The sequence below is a fragment of the Dromaius novaehollandiae genome, chromosome 4, assembly GCF_036370855.1.
Source record: "Dromaius novaehollandiae isolate bDroNov1 chromosome 4, bDroNov1.hap1, whole genome shotgun sequence".
Taxonomy (NCBI): domain Eukaryota; kingdom Metazoa; phylum Chordata; class Aves; order Casuariiformes; family Dromaiidae; genus Dromaius; species Dromaius novaehollandiae.
Genome location: NC_088101.1, coordinates 10,837,916 through 10,855,877, shown reverse-complemented (window position 1 = coordinate 10,855,877; position 17,962 = coordinate 10,837,916). Strand labels below are relative to the sequence as shown.

General features: G+C 70.7%; 1 protein-coding gene across 1 annotated transcript; it reads right to left on the bottom strand.

Moving 5' to 3' along the window:
- Positions 1-453: 453 nt before the first annotated feature.
- Positions 454-17,624, bottom strand: LOC135328290 (maestro heat-like repeat-containing protein family member 2B). The gene is made up of 42 exons (XM_064511333.1): positions 17,600-17,624; positions 16,192-16,331; positions 15,864-15,986; positions 15,238-15,403; positions 14,760-14,858; positions 14,046-14,197; positions 13,689-13,832; positions 13,180-13,272; positions 12,834-12,903; positions 12,628-12,741; positions 12,098-12,168; positions 11,701-11,820; positions 10,993-11,100; positions 10,644-10,803; positions 10,252-10,493; positions 10,022-10,163; positions 9,376-9,428; positions 8,995-9,102; positions 8,717-8,836; positions 8,391-8,513; positions 8,057-8,209; positions 7,786-7,812; positions 7,311-7,433; positions 7,046-7,125; positions 6,812-6,947; positions 6,589-6,684; positions 6,205-6,309; positions 5,848-5,971; positions 5,580-5,689; positions 5,141-5,293; positions 4,473-4,627; positions 4,170-4,332; positions 3,719-3,912; positions 3,206-3,343; positions 2,900-3,011; positions 2,386-2,532; positions 1,899-2,081; positions 1,478-1,633; positions 1,172-1,294; positions 928-1,030; positions 726-791; positions 454-577 (listed from the first exon to the last, which is right to left on the bottom strand). The coding sequence occupies exons 1-42, from the start codon at positions 17,622-17,624 to the stop codon at positions 477-479; spliced, it is 5,121 nt and encodes a 1,706-aa protein (XP_064367403.1). The 3' UTR covers positions 454-476.
- Between the last annotated feature and the right edge of the window lie 338 nt (positions 17,625-17,962).

Here is a 17,962-nt window from a genome sequence, read left to right as displayed (position 1 = left end):
CCCCGCGCCGGGGAGGGGGCGGCCCGGGGGCCCCGGACACCCAGCGCCAACGCCCGCCCGCGGCCCTGGGGGCCGGAGCGGCCGCGCATGCGCCAGGAAGGGACCGCCCGGCTCCGCCCCGTCCCTGGCCCCGCCCACTGCTCTGGCCCCGCCCCTCCCGTGGCTCCACCCCGCCCCCGGCATTGGCTCCGCCCACTTCGCGGGTCTGGCCCGCCCCTTGTCTGGCCCCGCCCCTTTGCCCCGCCCCACCCGCGGCCTTGCCCCGCCCCTGGTTCCGGCCCCGCCTCGGCCCCGCCCCGCCCTTCAGCCCCGCCCCCGCCGCAGCTCTGGCCCCGCCCCCTTCAGCCCCGGGACAGCGGCCCCGGCCGGAGCCCCGGGGACCCGGCGGCCAACGGGGGCGGCGGGGGGCGAAGCGGCTCCCGGGCCCCGGCGCAGAAACGCCCCGCTGCTGCGGCAGGTTCCCGGCGAGGTTTATTTCAGCGCCGCCGCGGGGGCTGCTCGAGGCCGGTGTCCCGGAGGAGCCGAGCGGCCGCCTGCTGCACCCGCGGGTCCCCGTCGCTCCGCAGCACCCGCAGAGCTGCAACGGCACCGGCACCGGCGTCAGGGCCGCACCCGGCACCGGCCCGGCCTCCCCGGCAGGGCCGTGCTGCCCCGCGGCCGCCGCCGTGCCGGGGCCCAACCCCCCCCAACCCCCGGGCCCGGGGCGCCAGGGCCCCGTCACCTACTTGCTGAGAGCGGCATCGCTTCCTCCCGCGTCAGCCACTCGAGGCCCGCGTGCTCCACGAGGACCCCTGCGCGCACAGAGCAACACACCGACATCAGGGCGACGCACCGACATCAGAGCGCCCCCGGGACCCCCGGCCCGGGCAGACGGGGACAGCGGCGGCGCGGGGGCAGCGGCCGCAGAGAGCGCCCGCCCCGACTCACCGGCGACGTCGAGGGCCGCAGCCTGCAGCTCCCCGCAGCTCCCCAGGAAGCGGCGCCGGGCGGCGACGTACAGCATCTCCTGGTGCTCGGGGCTCTCCTGGGCCTGGGGGACGCGGGACGCGCCGTCCTTCTCGGCCGCAAGACGACCCCGCCGCCCTCGGCGCGTCGCCCGCTCCCTCCCTCCCTCTCCCGGGGCCGGCGAGGGCCCCGCGGCCCCATCGCGCCCGGGCGCGCGGCTCCTCACCAGCTGGCTGCAGACGTCGCCCAGCAGCTCGGCCGCGCTCAGCCGGGTGGTGACGGCGAGGCCCTGCCGCACCCTCCGCAGCCCCAGAAACGGGGCGCACAGCCGCAGGGCGCCCTGGCACGCCTGCCAAAGAGAGGTGAGCCGGGGCGCTGGAGTCGCTACCCTGGGCGGCGCAGGGGCCACCGCGCGGGGACGCGTTCGGGGAGGCTCTGCAGAGACCCTGCGGCTGCCGAGCAGGCGGCAACGGCAGCAACGTCCCTGCGGCTGCCGCCCGGCTTCGCTTCTTGCTCCCCCCGGGGCTCTTACCATGGAGGCGCCCGGGTCGGGGTCCCGGAGGTGCAGGACGAGGGTGGCCCACGTGCTGCCCAGCTCCGCCGTGAAGAAAGACCTCCACCTGCTCGTGGCAGAGGCGGCCAGCACCCCGTACAGGGTGAAGGCCGCCGAGCGCAGCGACGCCTGCTCCTGCAACCAGAAACCCCGGCCCTCAGGCGGGCGACTGGGACGCCGCGTACAGCTGTTTCTGCAACACCCGGGCGCTGCCGGTCGAGCACGACGCCCGGAGAAAGGACCCCCACGGGGGGCACAGACAGCAGCTCCTCCGCCCGCCCCAGAGAGAAGCGTCTTCCCCGAACCCTCCCGATCCGCAGCGGCCCCTGCCCCCGCCGTCCCCTCGGACGCGCCCGCGAGGGACCCTTCGCGCAGGCGCCAGACACCGCCGCTCACTCACAGCATCGAAGAACCCCTTGGTGGCCCTGGCGATGTCCCTGAAGGCGGAGCCCACAGCCTTCCCCTTCAGCTCCGTCACCACCTTCGCCAGCGCCAGCAGGCTCTCTGCCACCACCTCCGCCGCGGCCGCGTCCTCCAGGCCCCTCCGCAGCGCCTCCAGCACCGCTCCCTTGTGCTTTCGCAGCTGCCGAGCGTGACGCACACGTGAGCCTCCCGCTAGCCCTGCCTCCCACCGCCCCTCTTCCCCGTCGCCTCCAGGGGCTGAAGCTCTCAGAAGCAGCCCCCGAGCACATCGCAGCCCGAGGGGCCCGTCGGCACCTCCGTCCCCTCCGCAGCCCGGCCGGTGCCCCAGAACAGAGCGCCCTCGGGGCAGAGACTCGCAGCTGCCTCTGCTGCGCTGCCCGCTCTCTCTCATCCCCCGCAGCTCCCCGCCGGCATCTCTCCGGTCGCGCAGGGCTGCGTTTCGCGCGGAGCAAAGCCCCTCTCACCTTCTCCGGCGCCCCGCTGACCAGGTTGCCCAGGCCGCGCGCTGCCATCTGCCGCACGGTGCTGCTCGAGTCCCGCAGCTTCTCCAGCAAGGCCCTCGCGATGGGCTGGAGGCACCTCCACTCCTGCAGCGCCGGCTCCTTCATCAGCTGCAGCACAGCAACCCGGCCGTCGGCACCCGCAGACGGATGCGGACCAGGCCCGGGAGCAGCAGCCGCCCCGGGCTCCGCACGAGGAAGCCCCGCCAGCCCCGGCCGACCGCCCCGGCGCCCGGCAGCTTCCCTTGGGGCCCGGCCCAGGCTGCGGCTTCGGCCAGGCCGAGGGCAGCGCTGCCCTGTGCCCGGGGGGCTCGTGGGTGGGTGGGGGTGGGCAGGGGCCGGGGAAGGGCAGCTCCTGAGAGAGCTGCTACGAGGGGGGGTCTGCTCCCACCGGGAACGGGACACCTTCTGCCGGCACCTTCTTGCTGGCACCCTGAGAAAAGCCCTCCTAAACCTCCCTCTCCCGCCTCTCCCTCACCTCCGCACAGAAAGCCGCGGCCGTGACCCGCAGGTTGGCCGAGGGGGCGTCCAGCCACCGGGTCAGCACCAGCACCAGGGGCAGCGAGACGGTCCCGGCGCGGAGCAGCACCCTGCGCGCAGAGCACAGGCAGGCGACGCGCGGTCACGCAGGGCGGCACCCGGCCTCGGGCCCCCGCGATCCCCCCGCTCCCACGCGGGCTCCGCTCGGCCCCTCCGAGACGCCCGGGCCCGGGGGAAGGGTCCCGCCAGCCCCTCCCGGGTCGCGGCCACCCCGGAGCAGCGAGGCGCCTCCTCGGGCTCTCACCCGGTCAGCAGGCAGACGCCGTCGTGGTGAGCCCGGGGGTCTTCCAGGGCAGCCCAGGCGCCCTGCTGCCGCAGCAGCCGCAGCCACTTCCCGTCGAGGCACGTGCGCAGCACCGCCTCCAGGGTCTCCAGGGAAAGCCTGGGCGAGGAGAGAGCAGCGAGGCCTCAGTCACGGCGACAGGCGAAGGAAACGCTGCCGCCCGCGAGGCCTTCGCTCGCTCGTGCTGCGAAACACCCCTGGAATGACCTCTCACAACCCTGAAGCCCGACAAGCTCGAAGACACCCGGCCTAGGGACCCCAGGGACCGTCGGCTCACAAACACGCCAACAGAGACCAAACCAACCAGCACGCCAACGCTCATAAAACAAGAACTACAACCAAACAGACAAACCCAAACCAAAATAAATAGAGCCCAGGGGAAAAAACAAGTCTCCCTGGGGCACCTTCCTCCCTGGGAATCAAGGTTACGGGGACCCAAGCCCGGCCCCTGCGTCTCTGTCCCCCGGCTCCTACCTGCAAGGATTGTCGTCGCTCGCGTGGCCCTTCAGGAACAGCTTTCCCCGGGTGATGAGTGCGGAAGACGGCATCTCCTTGCCCACTGTGGCGCTGATCTGCTTCAGCAGCACCGGCAGCAGCTCCGGGAGCAGGCGCAGCACAGCCTCCGGGCTCTGCAGCGCTGACACCACCACAGAGATGGCCCGGGTCATCTGCAGAGAAACGCAACCCAAAGCCGCCTGTGAAAACGAGGCCTTTTCCCACCTGTGCCCTGCCCGCCTCGGGGACCTTCACTGCCTGCAGTTCACTCCCCTGCAGCCCGGCAGCAGCAAACGCTCTCGGCTGCCAGCGCTGCCCAGGGCCCGGCACGGCACCGGCCCGGGGGGCTCAGGGGTGTTCGCGGCGTGCGCGGAGCTCCCTCAGGCTGAAGGGTGATTTGGGCAGTCAGGTACGAAGCCGGTGCACGTACCTTGAGAGGCTCCAGCGCAGCCTCCTCCTCCTCTGCCTCGGGCTTGGCAGAGCTGGTCCTGGGCTGGTCGCTTCCCGAGTTCTTCAGTTTTTCCATCAAGACCCGCAGGAAGTGGTCCACAAAGAACTTCCCCCCCAGGACCCTCCACAGCTCCTCGGTGTCACTGCAAGGGAGCAGAAGTTCCCCCGTGAGCCCCCGGGCTCTGGCACCTGCGACGCCCTCGGCAGCGCCAAACGCTCTCCTGGCCTCCACGGGGCTGGTGGCGGCTCCTGCCCGTCCGTGGGGCCGGGGCAGTGCACGTACCTGTCCATGGGCAGCTGCTTCTGCAGCAGGCTGTCGATGACGGCCCCGGGGTGGTAGAGGGCGAGCAGGGACACGGCCTCCAGGAGGAAGTGCCGGAGGGTGTCCTGCTGCATGGTCGGCATCCGGACGTAGATGATGCTCAGGATTTCTGGCACCTGATCGCAGACCACAAGAGCCGTCGTCTCCATCCTCTCTTGCTCCTCCCGCACGGCCCAGGCACCGCCACTCGGCCCACGAGCAATTCCTGCTCCCCGACCAGTTCTCGGGACCCAGCCCTAAAGCCCCAAGGCTCTGCGCAGCGGCGGGGGGACGCCGGACCGCCACGGGGACACATCTCTGCTGCCCACCGAGGGCGACGCCGAGCAGCCACCCCGGGCTCCTCGGGCCGGGAGGGCTGAGCATCGCGCCCGAGAACCGGGGAGCAACTGGGCACTTTGGGTGCCTCAGCTCTAACTGCCTCCGTCGTGGGAGCCACCGGGGTTTGGCCCAGCAGGGTCAGTGCCACCGGACGAAGAACAACCCCGGGATGAGGCGGCCGGCACTCGGATTCGACAGAGCCCTCGGCGCTGCGCACCAGGGGCGGCGCTTTGGCCCCCGGCACCTGCACGAGGGGCCCGGCAGCGGCGGAGGCGGGAAGGCCCGAGCCCCCGGGAAAAGGCGTCTCTCACCTCCGTGAACAGCTGCCCCCCGCACGTCTCCAGGAAGGTGAGCAGCCACTCGCCCGCTGCCTGAGCACACGCGGACTGGGCCGACAGCATCCCGTCCAGGGCGGCGGAGAGGAAGTCCGTGGCCTGCGCTGGCGGGATGTGTTTGCAGACGATCTGGGGAGACATCAGAAACGGGAGAGGCCACGTCGCAGGTCTGCTCCGGCCCTTCGGAAAGGAGAGGAGACTCGAGCGCGCGGCCGGCGGGGCAGTTCGCTGGGCCCGCAGGGTGCCAGGGCTTTACGGGGCAGCTGTGCAGGCAGGGCCTGCCGTGCTCTGTGCCGCTCGACAGCCGCTTGCTGCTCCCTTGGCTCTCCCAAAACGCAGCGGGGCCCCGGCAGCGAAGCAGGGAGCCGCGCGGGAGCCCGGGCACCGGCTCCCCCCGCGCCGTGGGGCCAGGCACCTTTCTGAGTCTGGAGGAAGCCTGGCGCAGAGCCTCGGCGTCTGGGGCGCTCAGCCGCTGGCACAAGGGCTGCACCTCGTCCTCCTCGGCCCCCGTCTCCAGCGTCCTGCCTGCAGGGAGCACCAGGAGAGAAGGGCGGCGATGGCGACGGAGACCCACCTCTGGCCCAGGGGCCGAGAGGAAGGAAGAAGGGAGCCCGGCCCCTTGCAGTCGTGGGGCGCGGGGGGCAGCGGGGGGCTGGCCGAGGCCGGGAGGGGGCTGCCCTCACCTTGTATGCGGAGGAGGTGGCCGAGGCAGGCCCCTGCCCGCTGGCAGGACGTGGCCAGCGAGTCGCAGGTGAAAGGCGCCAGCAGTCCCACCATGGAGCCAAAGGGCCCGAAAGAGGTTTCTCCCTGGGGAAACACAAGGACGACAAGGAGGTCGCGGGCAGCCCTGGCGGCCGATCTCCCTCTCCCGGCTGTGCTGGCGCCCGAGCCGTGGCAGGGCATCGGGGCAGGCAGCGGTGCAGCCCCACAGCCCGGGAGACCCAAAACCCAGCGCCCGGCGTGGGGCAGAGCTCCCTGCTGGGGCCGCAGCCAGCGGGGAGGGGGGACACGGCGTGCGGGGGTGGGGGGTCCCTTCTCACCGTGAGCTCGAATCGCTCCTCGAAAGCGCCCAGCAGCTGGGCGCAGGCCTGCAGGGCCCTCTCCCGCTCCCACTCCTTGGCCGAGGTGAGCCAGTACTCCAGCACCTGCGGAAGAGCACACCCGGCTCACACCAGTCCCCCCGGCCGTCCCGGCCTGCCCACCGCCACCCCAGACGCCTCCCTCCCGCCCAGAGTCCCGCCCAGGAGCTGCCGCCTCGGCAGCCGGTGGCGCGGCCCCTTGCGTCCCCAGCAGCCCCTCACGGAGGGCACCGGCGCAGACCTGCCCCACGGCCACCTCGCGCTGACCCCGCCGCCTCCGCAGCCCAGCTCTCCCCACGCAGCCGGCACTGGTGACGCCTTCCCCGTCCCCCCACGGACACTCACGTGCAGCATCTCCGCGAGCCAGTCCGAGCTGAGGTCTTCCTCCAGCAGGGCCGTCAGCAGCTCGCCGAGAGCCCCCATGGTCCGCGCGTGCAGACCCTGAGCGCGGGGAGAAGGACGGGCGTTGGGCCGCGCTCGGAGACGCCCAGCTCGGCCGCAGGGGCAGAGCGCGGCGCGTGCTGCGGGGGATCCCCGGAGAGGCCGGCAGAGAAGGGCCGGCAGGTACCTGCACGTGCCCGGCGTCTGCCGCCGTCGCCCCCTCCTCTTCCGCCGGCTCCAGGGCAGGCAGGGGCATCACGCTCTGCACACACTGATCCAGGAGGTCGCGGTTTTCCTCCCGGCTCAGCGATGGCTTCAGTTTGCTGGCAGAGAAAGAGGGAAACACACACGCGTCTCACTCCCGCTCCCCAGAGCGGCGGCTCAGACGACACCCCCCGCAGCCCCGGCGCACAGACCCTACCTCAAGTGCCCCACGGCCACAAACGCCTCCCGGCGCACGGGGGACGCCAGGCGATCCCGGGGCTCCCCCTGCACGAAGCCCTGCAGGTCACGGAGACACGCGCACAGTGGGCAGCGGGCGGCCGCCGAGAGCCCTCCCGCCGGCACCAGGCTCCGGGCGCTCCAGAGGTCGCGCGCGGCCAAGGCGGAGCATCGCGCCTCGGGGCGACCGGCCTCGGGGCTCGGCCCCGACCTCCCCGCGGCACCGGCCCGGCCCCGGCACTCACCAGCAAGGTGTCCAGCAGCTCCCGTTTGCGGCAGAGCTCCACGCCGCGGGAGCCCCCCGCCACCCGCACGGCCCGGCTGACCTCGGTGACGCTCCGGATCAGCGCCAGCTTGAGCTGCACGTCCTGCGTCCCGGCACAGGGAAACACGGCGGCGCCGGTGAGGAACTCCTCAGAGCGCCGAGGGCTCAGCGAGGAGCACGGCGGGCAGCCCAGCCCCAGAGCACGGCGCGCAAGGGCCACTGCGTCTGCCCAGCGCCTCGGGCACCTCGGCTCGGCACGCGGGTCGCAGGAAGGAAACCTCCTCTCCCCTCCCGGGAAGAAGCTCCCCCCGCGGAGGCACGAGCTTTCCCGGCTACCCACCGCAAGGAGACCCCCGGCCCCCGGCCCGGGGAGCGGGAGGGCGAGTCCGGCACGCCTGCGAGGGGAAAGGGGTGCGGGAAGGGCCGCGAGCAAGGCCCCGGGGGGCAGGACTTACCTTGGTGGAGAAGGAGAAGCCCAGCACCTGGAAGGGGAAAGGCGGTGGGGTGAGAGGCAGAGAACCAAGGCGCACAGACGCGGGACACGCAGCAGCGGCCCCGGAGCGCACAGACCCCGCGGGGCAGCAGGGACGAACCAGGGCTGCCGCGTCCCCCTCCGCCAGCACGGGCAGGGCACAACCGCCCCCGGGGCGCTGGGGGCAGTCGGCGCTCGCGGGAGCTTCGGGGAAGACCCACGTCTGCGTGGCCGCCCTGCGCCCGCGCACCCACCTGGCAGCTGGCGCGGTAGTGCCGCAGGATGCGCCCCACGACGTCGCTCTCCACGCGGGCCAGGAGCTGCTCCGGCGGGGCGCGGAGCGCGATCCGGCCGTAGGCCAGCACGAGGGCCGCGTGCCTCCCCGCTCTCTTCCCCTGGTGGTATTCCTGCGCCGCGGGAGAAGCCGCGAGACGTCAGCCCGGCGCCTCCGTCGGGCCCCGGCTCCCGCTGCCTCCCGGCGAAGGAGCCGCCCCGCTTTCCACGCAGCAGCCACCCCTGGGCTGCCGCTGGTTTGGAAGTGGAAACAAAGCAGAGGACAAAGGAGCCAGGACGCCCGGCATCCTTTACCTTCAGGCGTTTGAAAGCCCCGGACACTGGTCTTTCCTCCATGGACGCCCCAAACTCCTGCAGCACCTCCAAGGCAAGGTGGAAGTGGCTCTCGGCAGAGCCGGCCACAACCGAAATCATCGCCTGCAACACAAGGGAAAGGGTGAGGCGGCCTCTGGCCGACACTCACCACGGCAAGCTCCGAGCGACACCTGCGATATCCTCCGACGGGAACAGCAGCGGCAAGGAAAGGAGGAGAGCCTGCAGCGCTCTGCTCGGAGAGATCGCCGCTCCCCTGGGAATACCGAGGGGCTCCGGGGAAAGCAAGGGGAGAAGAGGAAACTCACCTCTCTCTCAGACACCTCCAAGTAATTCATCCTTAACAGATACTTCTTCATTTCCCGGCGGACGTAGGGGACGTGCCGACACGCTGCCAGGGACACCCCGACAGCTTTATACAGGAAGGCCTGAAAGACAAGCGGCCACCCCAGACGTGGTCACGCACGGTCTGGCGGCACAGAGCCGGCCGCGACGCACCAGCCCGCACCAGGCCCGGCTGAGCTGGCCGCGGCGCCCGGCCGTTCCGCTCGGCTCCCGCAGAAACGAGGCCTCGGCAGGGACCCACCTGCTCCCGGGACGGCCGGGGGTAGCTGCCCGTCTGCTGGCTCAGCTCCACGCTCAGGCCCACGGTCCAGGCCTGGCTCTCGATCGTCTCCAGCGACGTCCTCAGGAACTAGGGGAAACACAAGTTGAAGCGAAGACCCCGCAGAGCGGGTCACGACGTGCGACGACGGGACACGGCACAACACGACACGACCCTCTGTGATCCACAGCTGTTTGCAAAACAAAATCCCCAGGGCCTTTGCAGGGGGTCTTTCCCGTGTTTCCTGTTTTCTGAACAAAACCGGCATTTCCCTGCTCAGGGCTCCCCTGCTCCTGGTTACCTTTCCACCCACACCTTCCCCCTTCCCCACCGGTAGTTGCTGCCCTCGCGGCAGCGCTGTACCTTGAGCAGGAGCTGCTCCCACTCGGCAGAGTCCAGGCAGCTCTCGCTTTGCCCTACAAAGCCGGAGCAGGAAAACCCTCCGTGTTACTTAGCGCCAGAGAAGAGCCCGGGGGCTCCTTGGCACTCAAACACCCTCCGGCTCCCACGCCAGAAGGGGCCCAAGCCGCGAGGCTCAAGCCCTGATGCCGAACTCTTGGCCGGGCTCAGGACACCTGACGGACCCTGGGGACGGGGGACAGGGGCACGGACTCAGCTCAGCCACACGCCCGCCGGTCCCAGTCCCCATCGCTCGACTGCAGCTCCAGAGCAAACCAGGCCCTCGCACGAGGGCTTGGACCATGCACACACGTTTGCACCAGGACACGTTTCACCCACCCCCAGGAGCGCCGAGTCCGGCCCTCCCAAACACCCACGCAGCGAGGACGCCGGGGTGCTGCCACACCTGCTCGTGGCAGTGACGGGCAAGAAAGGCCCCGTCCCCCAGATGAACTGCTCCTGGGCGTCAGCGCTGCTCCCTGGAAGGGCAACGGCTGCAGAGCCGGCGCTGAGAAACCCAGGGCCAATTCCCCTCCCTCACGCCTGGACGCCGCCTTCTCCTGCCTCCCCTTCGGCCTCTCCAGCCTCCTCCTCCCCGACGGCACGTTACCTTCCAGGCACTGCAGCAGGAAGGGGATCTTCACGGCCCACACCATCCCCAGGGCGCCGTGGATCTCTGCGGACAGGGCCCGCAGCAGCCGCAGGGCAGCGACGCCGCAGCCGCCGCCAGTGTGAGGAGCCGCCGCCACCACCTGGGAGAGGGCAGGCGAGACCCGGGCTCGGGGCGGCCGGAGGAGCCGCAGCTTCTCCCCGCACGGAGGGCGGTCGCCCGGCCCCGGCCCAGCCGGGAGCTTCTCCCCGGCGCCGCCGGCTTCTCCCCCGCGCAGCAGCAGGGTCCCGCGGGGCCGGGGAGGCTCCGACTCGCTCCCGCACGCCGCTTCCTCCCCGCGGGCTGCCGGCCCCGGCCTGCGACGCGGCTCTGCCCCGACCTCTCCCGCCGCCTCCAGGCCCCGAAGCGCTTTCCCCGGGGCCCCTACTCACCAGCAGGCGAGCCAGCAGGGCCTGCGGCCTCGGCAGCTTGGCTGCGAGGAGACAGAGAGGCCGGTGAGAGCGGCGCGACCCGCCGTACCCTGCCCCTGCCCGGGCTGGGCAGCCCCCACGCGGCCCACGGGCTGGTGCCCCGGCCCCGGCACAGCCCGGCACGGCTCACGGCGAGAGCTTCGGCTTCCTACCTCGCTGCCGGGAGGCCGCGACGTTGGGCTCCTCCTCTCCGTCCTCGCCCCCTGCTCTCCCCCGGCTCTCGGCCAGCTCTCGCAGGCACCGGCAGAGCGGCACCAACGTGCCGGTGTACTGGGCTGGCACCACGTACTGCAGCAGCCGCGGCCACAGGAGCTGCAGGGAAGGACGAGGCCACTCAGCACGTCGCGGTTCCCACCTCCGTGCCAGCTCCAGCTCGTTTCAGCTCCGAGATGGAAACGACGCTCTGCATTTCCACTCGCCTTGTGCGCCTGAGGGGCTGCTCGGGGAGCACTTTGGGGAGAGCGGGGCAGGGAGGCAGCAGCAGGGCGCAGGACGACTTACTTTGGTCATCCCCCGGACGGAGACGTCCAGGGAGCGCAGGATGTCCAAGCACAGGGCTTGAAGATCTGCTGCTTCCTGCGCTTCTGCCTCAGACAGCTTTCCCTGCGCCTGCAAGACACGGTTGGGACAGCACCAGCATCAGCCCCTGTCCCCGAGACGGCAGGTGAAGCCTGAACCACCCAGCGCTGCCGGGATGCTCCCCCGGGAGCCCCCATCTCCGGAGGCAGGAGAGAGCAGAAAGTCCCACGGGAGGGGCCAGATCCCAGGGGAAGGAAGCACTAAACAGGCTGCGACCAGGGAGACCCGCTGCTCCTCGGGGCGGTCGCCAGCGTCGTCAGTCGGGGTGTCGGGATTACGAGCTCCTCCGGGGCCCAAGCGATGCCGCAGCGGCACCGAGCCGGTGCAAGGAGGTTGCCCTGCGGCGGGGCTGCGCTCAGGGACAGCGCTGAAACGGCAGCACGCACGGCCCAGCGGAGTCACGGCCCAGGCAGCGCCGCAGTCGGGTTTGTTACGTGCTGGTGGGAGGCCAAAGCACCCCCCAGCCTCCTCCGAGATCCCCCCCAGGAACGGCGGTGGGGACGCCGCTCGGCCCTCTGCACCGGGGGCTGCAGCCCTGCTGGGGGGGCTCCCCATTGCCAGGGCGCCCGCAGGGGCTCCCCGGACACCCCGGGCACACAGCAAAGCCGAAGCGCCGCGCTCTGCCCTCACCAGTCTGCCGGAGGCCTGGCTGAACGTGGCGAAGACGTGGGCCACCAGGTCCCAGGCCGAGCAGCTCTGGACGCTGCAGCCCAGCAGCTCCTTGGTGAAGCGCAGCGCTGCCCTCGCCACCTGCCACGGAGCACGTTGCAGTTACCCCCTCTGCTCAAAAGCCCGGGGGCAGACGCCTTCGCACCCACCCAGCCCCTGAGCCCCGCGCGGAGACCGTGGGGGTGCGGGAGGCCCCTCTGCTCCCACAGCCACGGCCACGCAGGAGCATTTCCACGGGGAAACGCTCCCCTAGGCTCGACCCCCAGCAGCAGCCCTGCCGGGGGCTGGCCAGGCTCTGCCCCCAGCAAAAGCTTTCTCTGCCGCCCACCGCGGTGCCGCCCCGCGCCAACCAGCTCACCTTCCTGCTGGGGTCTCCCAGCGCGCAGCGCACCGCCTGCACGAGCAGGGGCAGGCTCTGGCCTCTCTCTGCTGCTGGGAAAGACGGGGAGAGGCGGGCGCTCAGGCAGAGCCCTCGGGTCAGCGGGGAGCTGCCAAAGCTCCCAGCTCGCTCACACACGAGCGGCACCGAAAACCCGGGACAAGACGGTGACGGCCGAGGAAGCAGCAGAGTCCCCCAGCGACTCCGTTTACAGACACAACCGGGTGACGGGACCGACTGTTTTAACACCACAGAGCGCTGCAGAAATGCGATGGGTACAAGTAGCTCATGTCCCTGCCCCGTCACCAAGCATCGAGTGCTGTCACCGGTGCATCGCCGTTTACAGCCGCCCCATCACATCCCTGTCCCTGCAGCCGCGTGGCAGCTCGGCTGGGGAACATGCGCTTTGCAGCTCGTTTCGGGCGTTTGTGCATCACTGGCAGCCGTGTCTGCCCCCAGCCCGGCAGCCCAAACCCCTGGCCGGCCTCGCTGCGCCCCGCGGCACTGACCTGTGGGGCGCACCAGGGCTCCGAGCAGATCCAAGGACACCACGCGCGCGGCCTCGCTCCGACTCCCCAGCTGCGAGCGCAGAAAGGCCACCGTGTCCTCAGGGCAAACTCGGGCTGCGAGGGAAGAGTCGTGCTCTGCGTTAGCCAGAGGGTCGGGAGAGAGCAGCGAGGGCACAGCGGTGTCCCGCGGAGTCTCCTCCCCTCACCCAGCAGCAGGACGCAGGAGGACAGCTCCGACCGGTGCTCCCCGCTGTGCTGCTTGCTCCCGTCACTGAGCTGTGGGAACAAGGGGCGCTTTAGAGAGAAGAGCACCAGCTCCGAGGGGGCTGGAAAGAAACTGCTCCCTCCGCTCTCGCCTCCCCGGGGGCTTTGGCTACAACAGCCTCTGGACACCGCAATGGGAGGTGACTCCCAAATATCTGCACAGACTTGGCCTTAAGGTAGGTCCCGCTGCAAGGACGCTCTGCCCGGCCGCCCAGCAGGACCTTCCTGTCCCCGTGGGTCAGGTCTGCGGCACCCAGCGCAAGCGGTACGGGGTCAGGCTGCCCTTACCTGGCGGTGCACAGCGGTGCCGATGGCCTCAACCTCGTCCTGGGGGATGGGGACCTGCACTTCCCCCAAAACCGCCAGGAAATAACTCAGCGCCTGCAAGGGAACGGGGGTGGGAAGAAGAGCGGGGCTGTCACCTAAAGCAACGTCTTAAGAAAGGAAACCCGGCGTTTCTGTGATGAACTCCTCCACTCCAGGCCCCAGGAAAATAACCTAAACTCTCGACGGTGCCTGGGCGTTAGAGCAGAGCCCCTCGCGTGCACGACGCCCCAGGGACGGGGGTCGAGGCCTCCCTTCCCGAGGAGGTCGGCCCCGGGGATGCTCAGCTCCCTCTCGGCCCCACCTGCGCTGCTCTGGCGCTGCCCGAGAAGCCCAGCAGGCCTCAAGCCTCCCCTGCTCCCCCCCTTTCTTCTCAAGGGGTCCCGGCTCCTCCAGGCACCCCACAGACCCCCAACACCTCGCGGCACACGCACAGACCCCACAGCCTCACCGTGCCCCACACAACGCCTCACCTTGGTCACCCGGAAAGAGTCCTGGACCTGCTGGTACTGGCCCAGGAGCCAGGGGAGCTGCTCCCACACGCGCTCGCGGTGCTCTTCCTCGCGCACGAGGAGGCCCATCATGGCAGCCATCGCCCCCAGGACGGCCTGCTTGGCCTGCAGGGAGGGCAGCGAGACGCTCTTCAGCGGGGCCCCAGGTCCTTCCCCCCCGACACGGTCTGCCCTCCCCACGGAGAGGCAGCGCCCTGCTCCCCTGGAGGAGAAGGCCTTGCTCCAGAGGAGAGGGCACGTCCCCACCCCGGCCCCCCCGGATCCGGCCCTGCCCAAAGGCCCCCGGCGTCGCGGGGCCGGCGCGGCAGCCGCTCTCACCTCCTCCTCCTCGCAGCCCAGCCAGCTCCCCACCGCGTGGCCGAAGAGCGGGGAAACGCTGCTGCAGAGCTGGGCCTGCCCCACGCGCGGGAAGCTGCACTGCTCCCAGGCGCCCAGGTAGCTGTTCACGGCCTTCGACCACTGCTCCAGGACTGCGGCGAGAGAGGGCGCAAGGGTCAGGGAGAGCCCGTGGCGGGGACGAGGCCTTGCTCTGCCGCCCCAGCCTGCCCTCGGCCGCAGCCCCCGCTCGCCGCGGCTCCATCCGAGACCGGCTCCGGCCCCAGGCACAAGCCGCGCGGTGCTCGGAGGTGCCCTGATGGAAACGCTGCGCTGTTGCTCTCCTCCTCCCCATCACTCCTCCTCCTCCTCCTCCTCCTCCTCCTCCCAGCCGTGCTCCCCTCCTGCGCTTCCCCCTGCGTCCCTGCCCCAGCCGTCCCAAACACTCGCCCTCTCCCCCGAAACCCCCCAAAACCAGCCCGCCCTGCACGCAGCAGGCGGGAGGGAGCCGGGGCAGAGCTCGGAGCCCGGCAGGTCGCACCGGGAGCAAAGCGCCGCAGCAGAGGCGCCGAGGCTGCCCCGGCCCCTGCCCCTGCCCCTGCCCCTGCCCCTGCCCCTGCCCCTGCCCCTGCCCCTGCCCCTGCCCCTGCCCCTGCCCCGGCCCCGGCCCCTGCCCCTGCCCCTGCCCCTGCCCCTGCCCGCGGGGCCGACACTCACCGCTGCAGACGGCGCGCAGGGTCCGGCTGCTCCCCACCTGGCTCAGCATCGTGCGCAGGGCGAAGAGCGTCATGCCCACGAAGGGGACGCACCGCAGGGCTGCGGAGAGGGCCGGGCAGAGGCGCAGAGAGCGGCCGCCGTCACGGGGAGCCGGGGCAGTGCACGGGGGAGCCCCAGGGGAGCGCGGCGGGGGCCCAGGGGGGTGCCAGAGCTGCCGCAGGGGCTGGGGCAGGCCCCGGCGTGGGGACGGCTTGCCGGGACTCGATGGGGTGCTGGTGCCTGCCCTGAGTGGGGAGCGGGGCAGCCCTTCGGGGGCCTGGGAGGGCGGCGGGGGCAGAGCCGGCCCCAGCAGCCAGCGAGGGGCACCGAAACCTTGCAGCCTCCAGTTCAGCACGGAGCATTTTGGGGAGATCGGGGAGGATCCCTTCTCCCGGGTACCGCAGACCACAGCCCCGAGCCGGAGGCCGAGGGGCCCTACCGTAGCTGCTGGCCAGCTTGCCCAAGGTGACGAACACGAGGTCCTCGGAGATCTCTCCCAGGGCCCTCAGGCGGCACTGCAGCTCGCACATGACGCTGTCGAAGTGGCAGCGGGCCAGAGCCACCAGGACGTCGCTGGCGGCCGTCCGCACCTGCTCCGTCACGCCCTGGCGAGAGCCACGAACCTCCCTCAGCGGGAGAAAGGCCCAAGGCGCCGGCAGCGACCGCCTGCCTCCAGCTCTCGGTTCCTGCCTCGGCCACCTCCCCGCTCAGCCCCGGGCATCGCCCCCCAAATCCACTGCAGCGACGAGTCCCCAAAGCCTTTGCCTCCAGGAAACACTTGCTGGTGCAGAAATCGCGGCCCTGCACGTCCCAGCTCCGCCACCAGCCCTGGGCGCAGGCGCCGCCGGCACAGGCAGCTGCTCTGCTCTGCGCTCCCTCTGCAGCGGGGCTGGACACGGCCTTTTCTATCGCGGAGCCGCATCCGCGGGGAAGGAGCTGTCACAGGGGTCTGGGAGCCTCTGACGGGGCTTAGTGCTAGACACGCGTCCTCAGAGCCCTCCTGCGTTTTACCAAACCGGGCTCTAGCCAGGCGCCTCTGGCTGCCTTCAGAGAGGAGCAGCTCACCTGCGCCGCTCTCATGTCCCTCGAGGCCGCTGCGATCACTCTGGCCAGGACAGCGCTCTGCACGCGGCCGTCGTCGCCCTGCAGGACTCTCTCCAGCTCTCGGTAGACCTCCGCTCTGTCGCCCTGGGGACACGGCCCAGAAGGGAAGAGCTTGGCCTTGCCTTTCCTCAGTGCCAGGGAGCCCCAGAGCCGGGGACACGGGCCCCGCCAGCGGCAGCGTTTGCAGCACGCGCGGGTGGCAGGAGGGCGGCGGCGCCCTCGGGAAACCAGGGGCCCTGCCGGGCACCCGCAAACCCAGGCCCGGCACAGCGCGACGCCCCCGCCTCACCTCCTCCTCTTGCAGGCGGTTTGACAGAGAAGCCACTCGCCCAGCAAAGGTGGGGACGGCTGCAGGGACGGACTCTGCCGCCCTGCCTCCATCCTCCCGAACGGGAGGCCGGGACCAGCAGCCTCCACAAGCGAAGAGACCTGCAAGGAGAGACCCAGAGGATTAGCACCAGCTCTGCTGGCCTCAGCTGCCTGCGCTGTTTCGGGGCAAACGTCTCCTCAGCCTGCAGAGAAATCCTTTCCCCCAGCACTAACACCGCAGCCAGGGCTGTGTCAGCAGGCGGGCAGCCAGCAGGGCAAAGGCAGGGACTCCGCCCCTCTGTGCAGCACTAGCGAGACCACCCCGGACGCTGGTCCAGCCCAGGCTCCTCAGTAAAAGACAGACACGCTACAATGCTGTGATATAGTGGAGTGAGTCCAGAAGAGAGTCATCAGGATGGCTGGGGACTGAGCACGTGATAGGCGAGGGAAGGCTCAGAGAGCTGGCTTGGGGCGGCCTGGAGAAGGGGAAGGGAGAGCAGTGCCTTGCTGCACTAGGAAGAGCATTGCCAGGAGGTCGAGGGAGGGCATCCTCCCCCTGCTCAGTCCTGGTGAGGCCACTGGAGGACTGGGTCCAGTTCTGGGCTCCCCAGGACAAGAGAGACATGGAGCTACTGGAGAGAGCCCAGCACAGGGCTACTAAGGTGAGGAAGGGACCGGAGCATCTCTCCTACGAGAAAAGGCTGACAGAGCTGGGCCTGCCCAGCCTGGAGAAGAGAAGACTGAGTGGGGAATCTTATCCATGTGTATCAGTATCCGAAGGGAGGGTGCAAAGAAGATGGGGCCAGACTCTTCTCAGTGGCGCCCGGGGACAGGACGAGAGGCAACGGGCACCAACTGAAACACAGGAAGCTCCGTCTGAACACAAGGAAAAAACTTCTTTACTGCGAGGGTAACCGAGCACCGGAACAGGCTGCCCAGAGAGGTTTTGGGTCTCCATCCTTGGAGATACTCAAAAGCTGTCTGGACGCCATCCTGGGCCAGGTGCTGCAGGTGACACTGCTTGAGCAGGGGGTTGGACTAGGTGATCTGCAGAGGTCCCTTCCAACCTCCAGCAGTCTGCGACTCTGTGAAGGGGGTCACACCCCGGAAGAGGCACCCAGGGAGGCTGTGGGATCTCCATCCGCAGAGATCTGCCTCGCAGCCAGGGCCCATTAGCTCCTTGGGTGGAAAGCCCGTGAAACCAGAGCCTGGAGGGAGCTGCATGGGAGCGAGGAGGCGGCTTTCTCCCGGGGAGCTGGTGCAGTTGCAGGGTCAGGGCAGCTCTCGCAGCGTCAGAAACGGCCAGCCCTGCTCAGCGGTGCCGAGCACCAGGGGTTCGCGCTGGGGATCTCCTGCAGCCCCGGCCCAGCCCCGGCCCAGCCCCTCACCTCGGAGCGCCCGGAGTCTCCGCATGGCGCCGGGCCAGGGACAGCGCTGCTGCGCCAGCCCTGCCTGAGGACAGAGCGGGACCGCGGGGACCCGCTCCTGCGCGCCACCCTCACCGCCCCAGAGCGCTGCGGCCAATGAGGGCCTGCCCCGGACACGCCCGCCTACATCACAGAGGGCCCAGACCAATGGGGGCCTGCTTGGGGACACGCCCCCGCCCATCACAAAGGGCTGCTGGCCAATCAAGGCTTGCCCCAGCACACACCCCTGCCCATCACAAAGGGCTGCCAGCCAATAAGGGCCCTGCCCCAGGGCCACGCCCACTCAGGGCAGGGGGCCAGAGAGGGCAGCAGGCCAAGGACCCC

Coding starts and splice junctions, on each gene's coding strand:
- LOC135328290 (XM_064511333.1), bottom strand. CDS start 17,624: ATGCGGAGACTCCGGGCGCTCCGAG. Junction 8,210..8,390: donor GGGCTTTCAAACGCCTGAAG/GTAAAGGATGCC, acceptor CCCGCGGCGCAG/GAATACCACCAGGGGAAGAG. Junction 5,690..5,847: donor CCACCTCCTCCGCATACAAG/GTGAGGGCAGCC, acceptor TGCTCCCTGCAG/GCAGGACGCTGGAGACGGGG.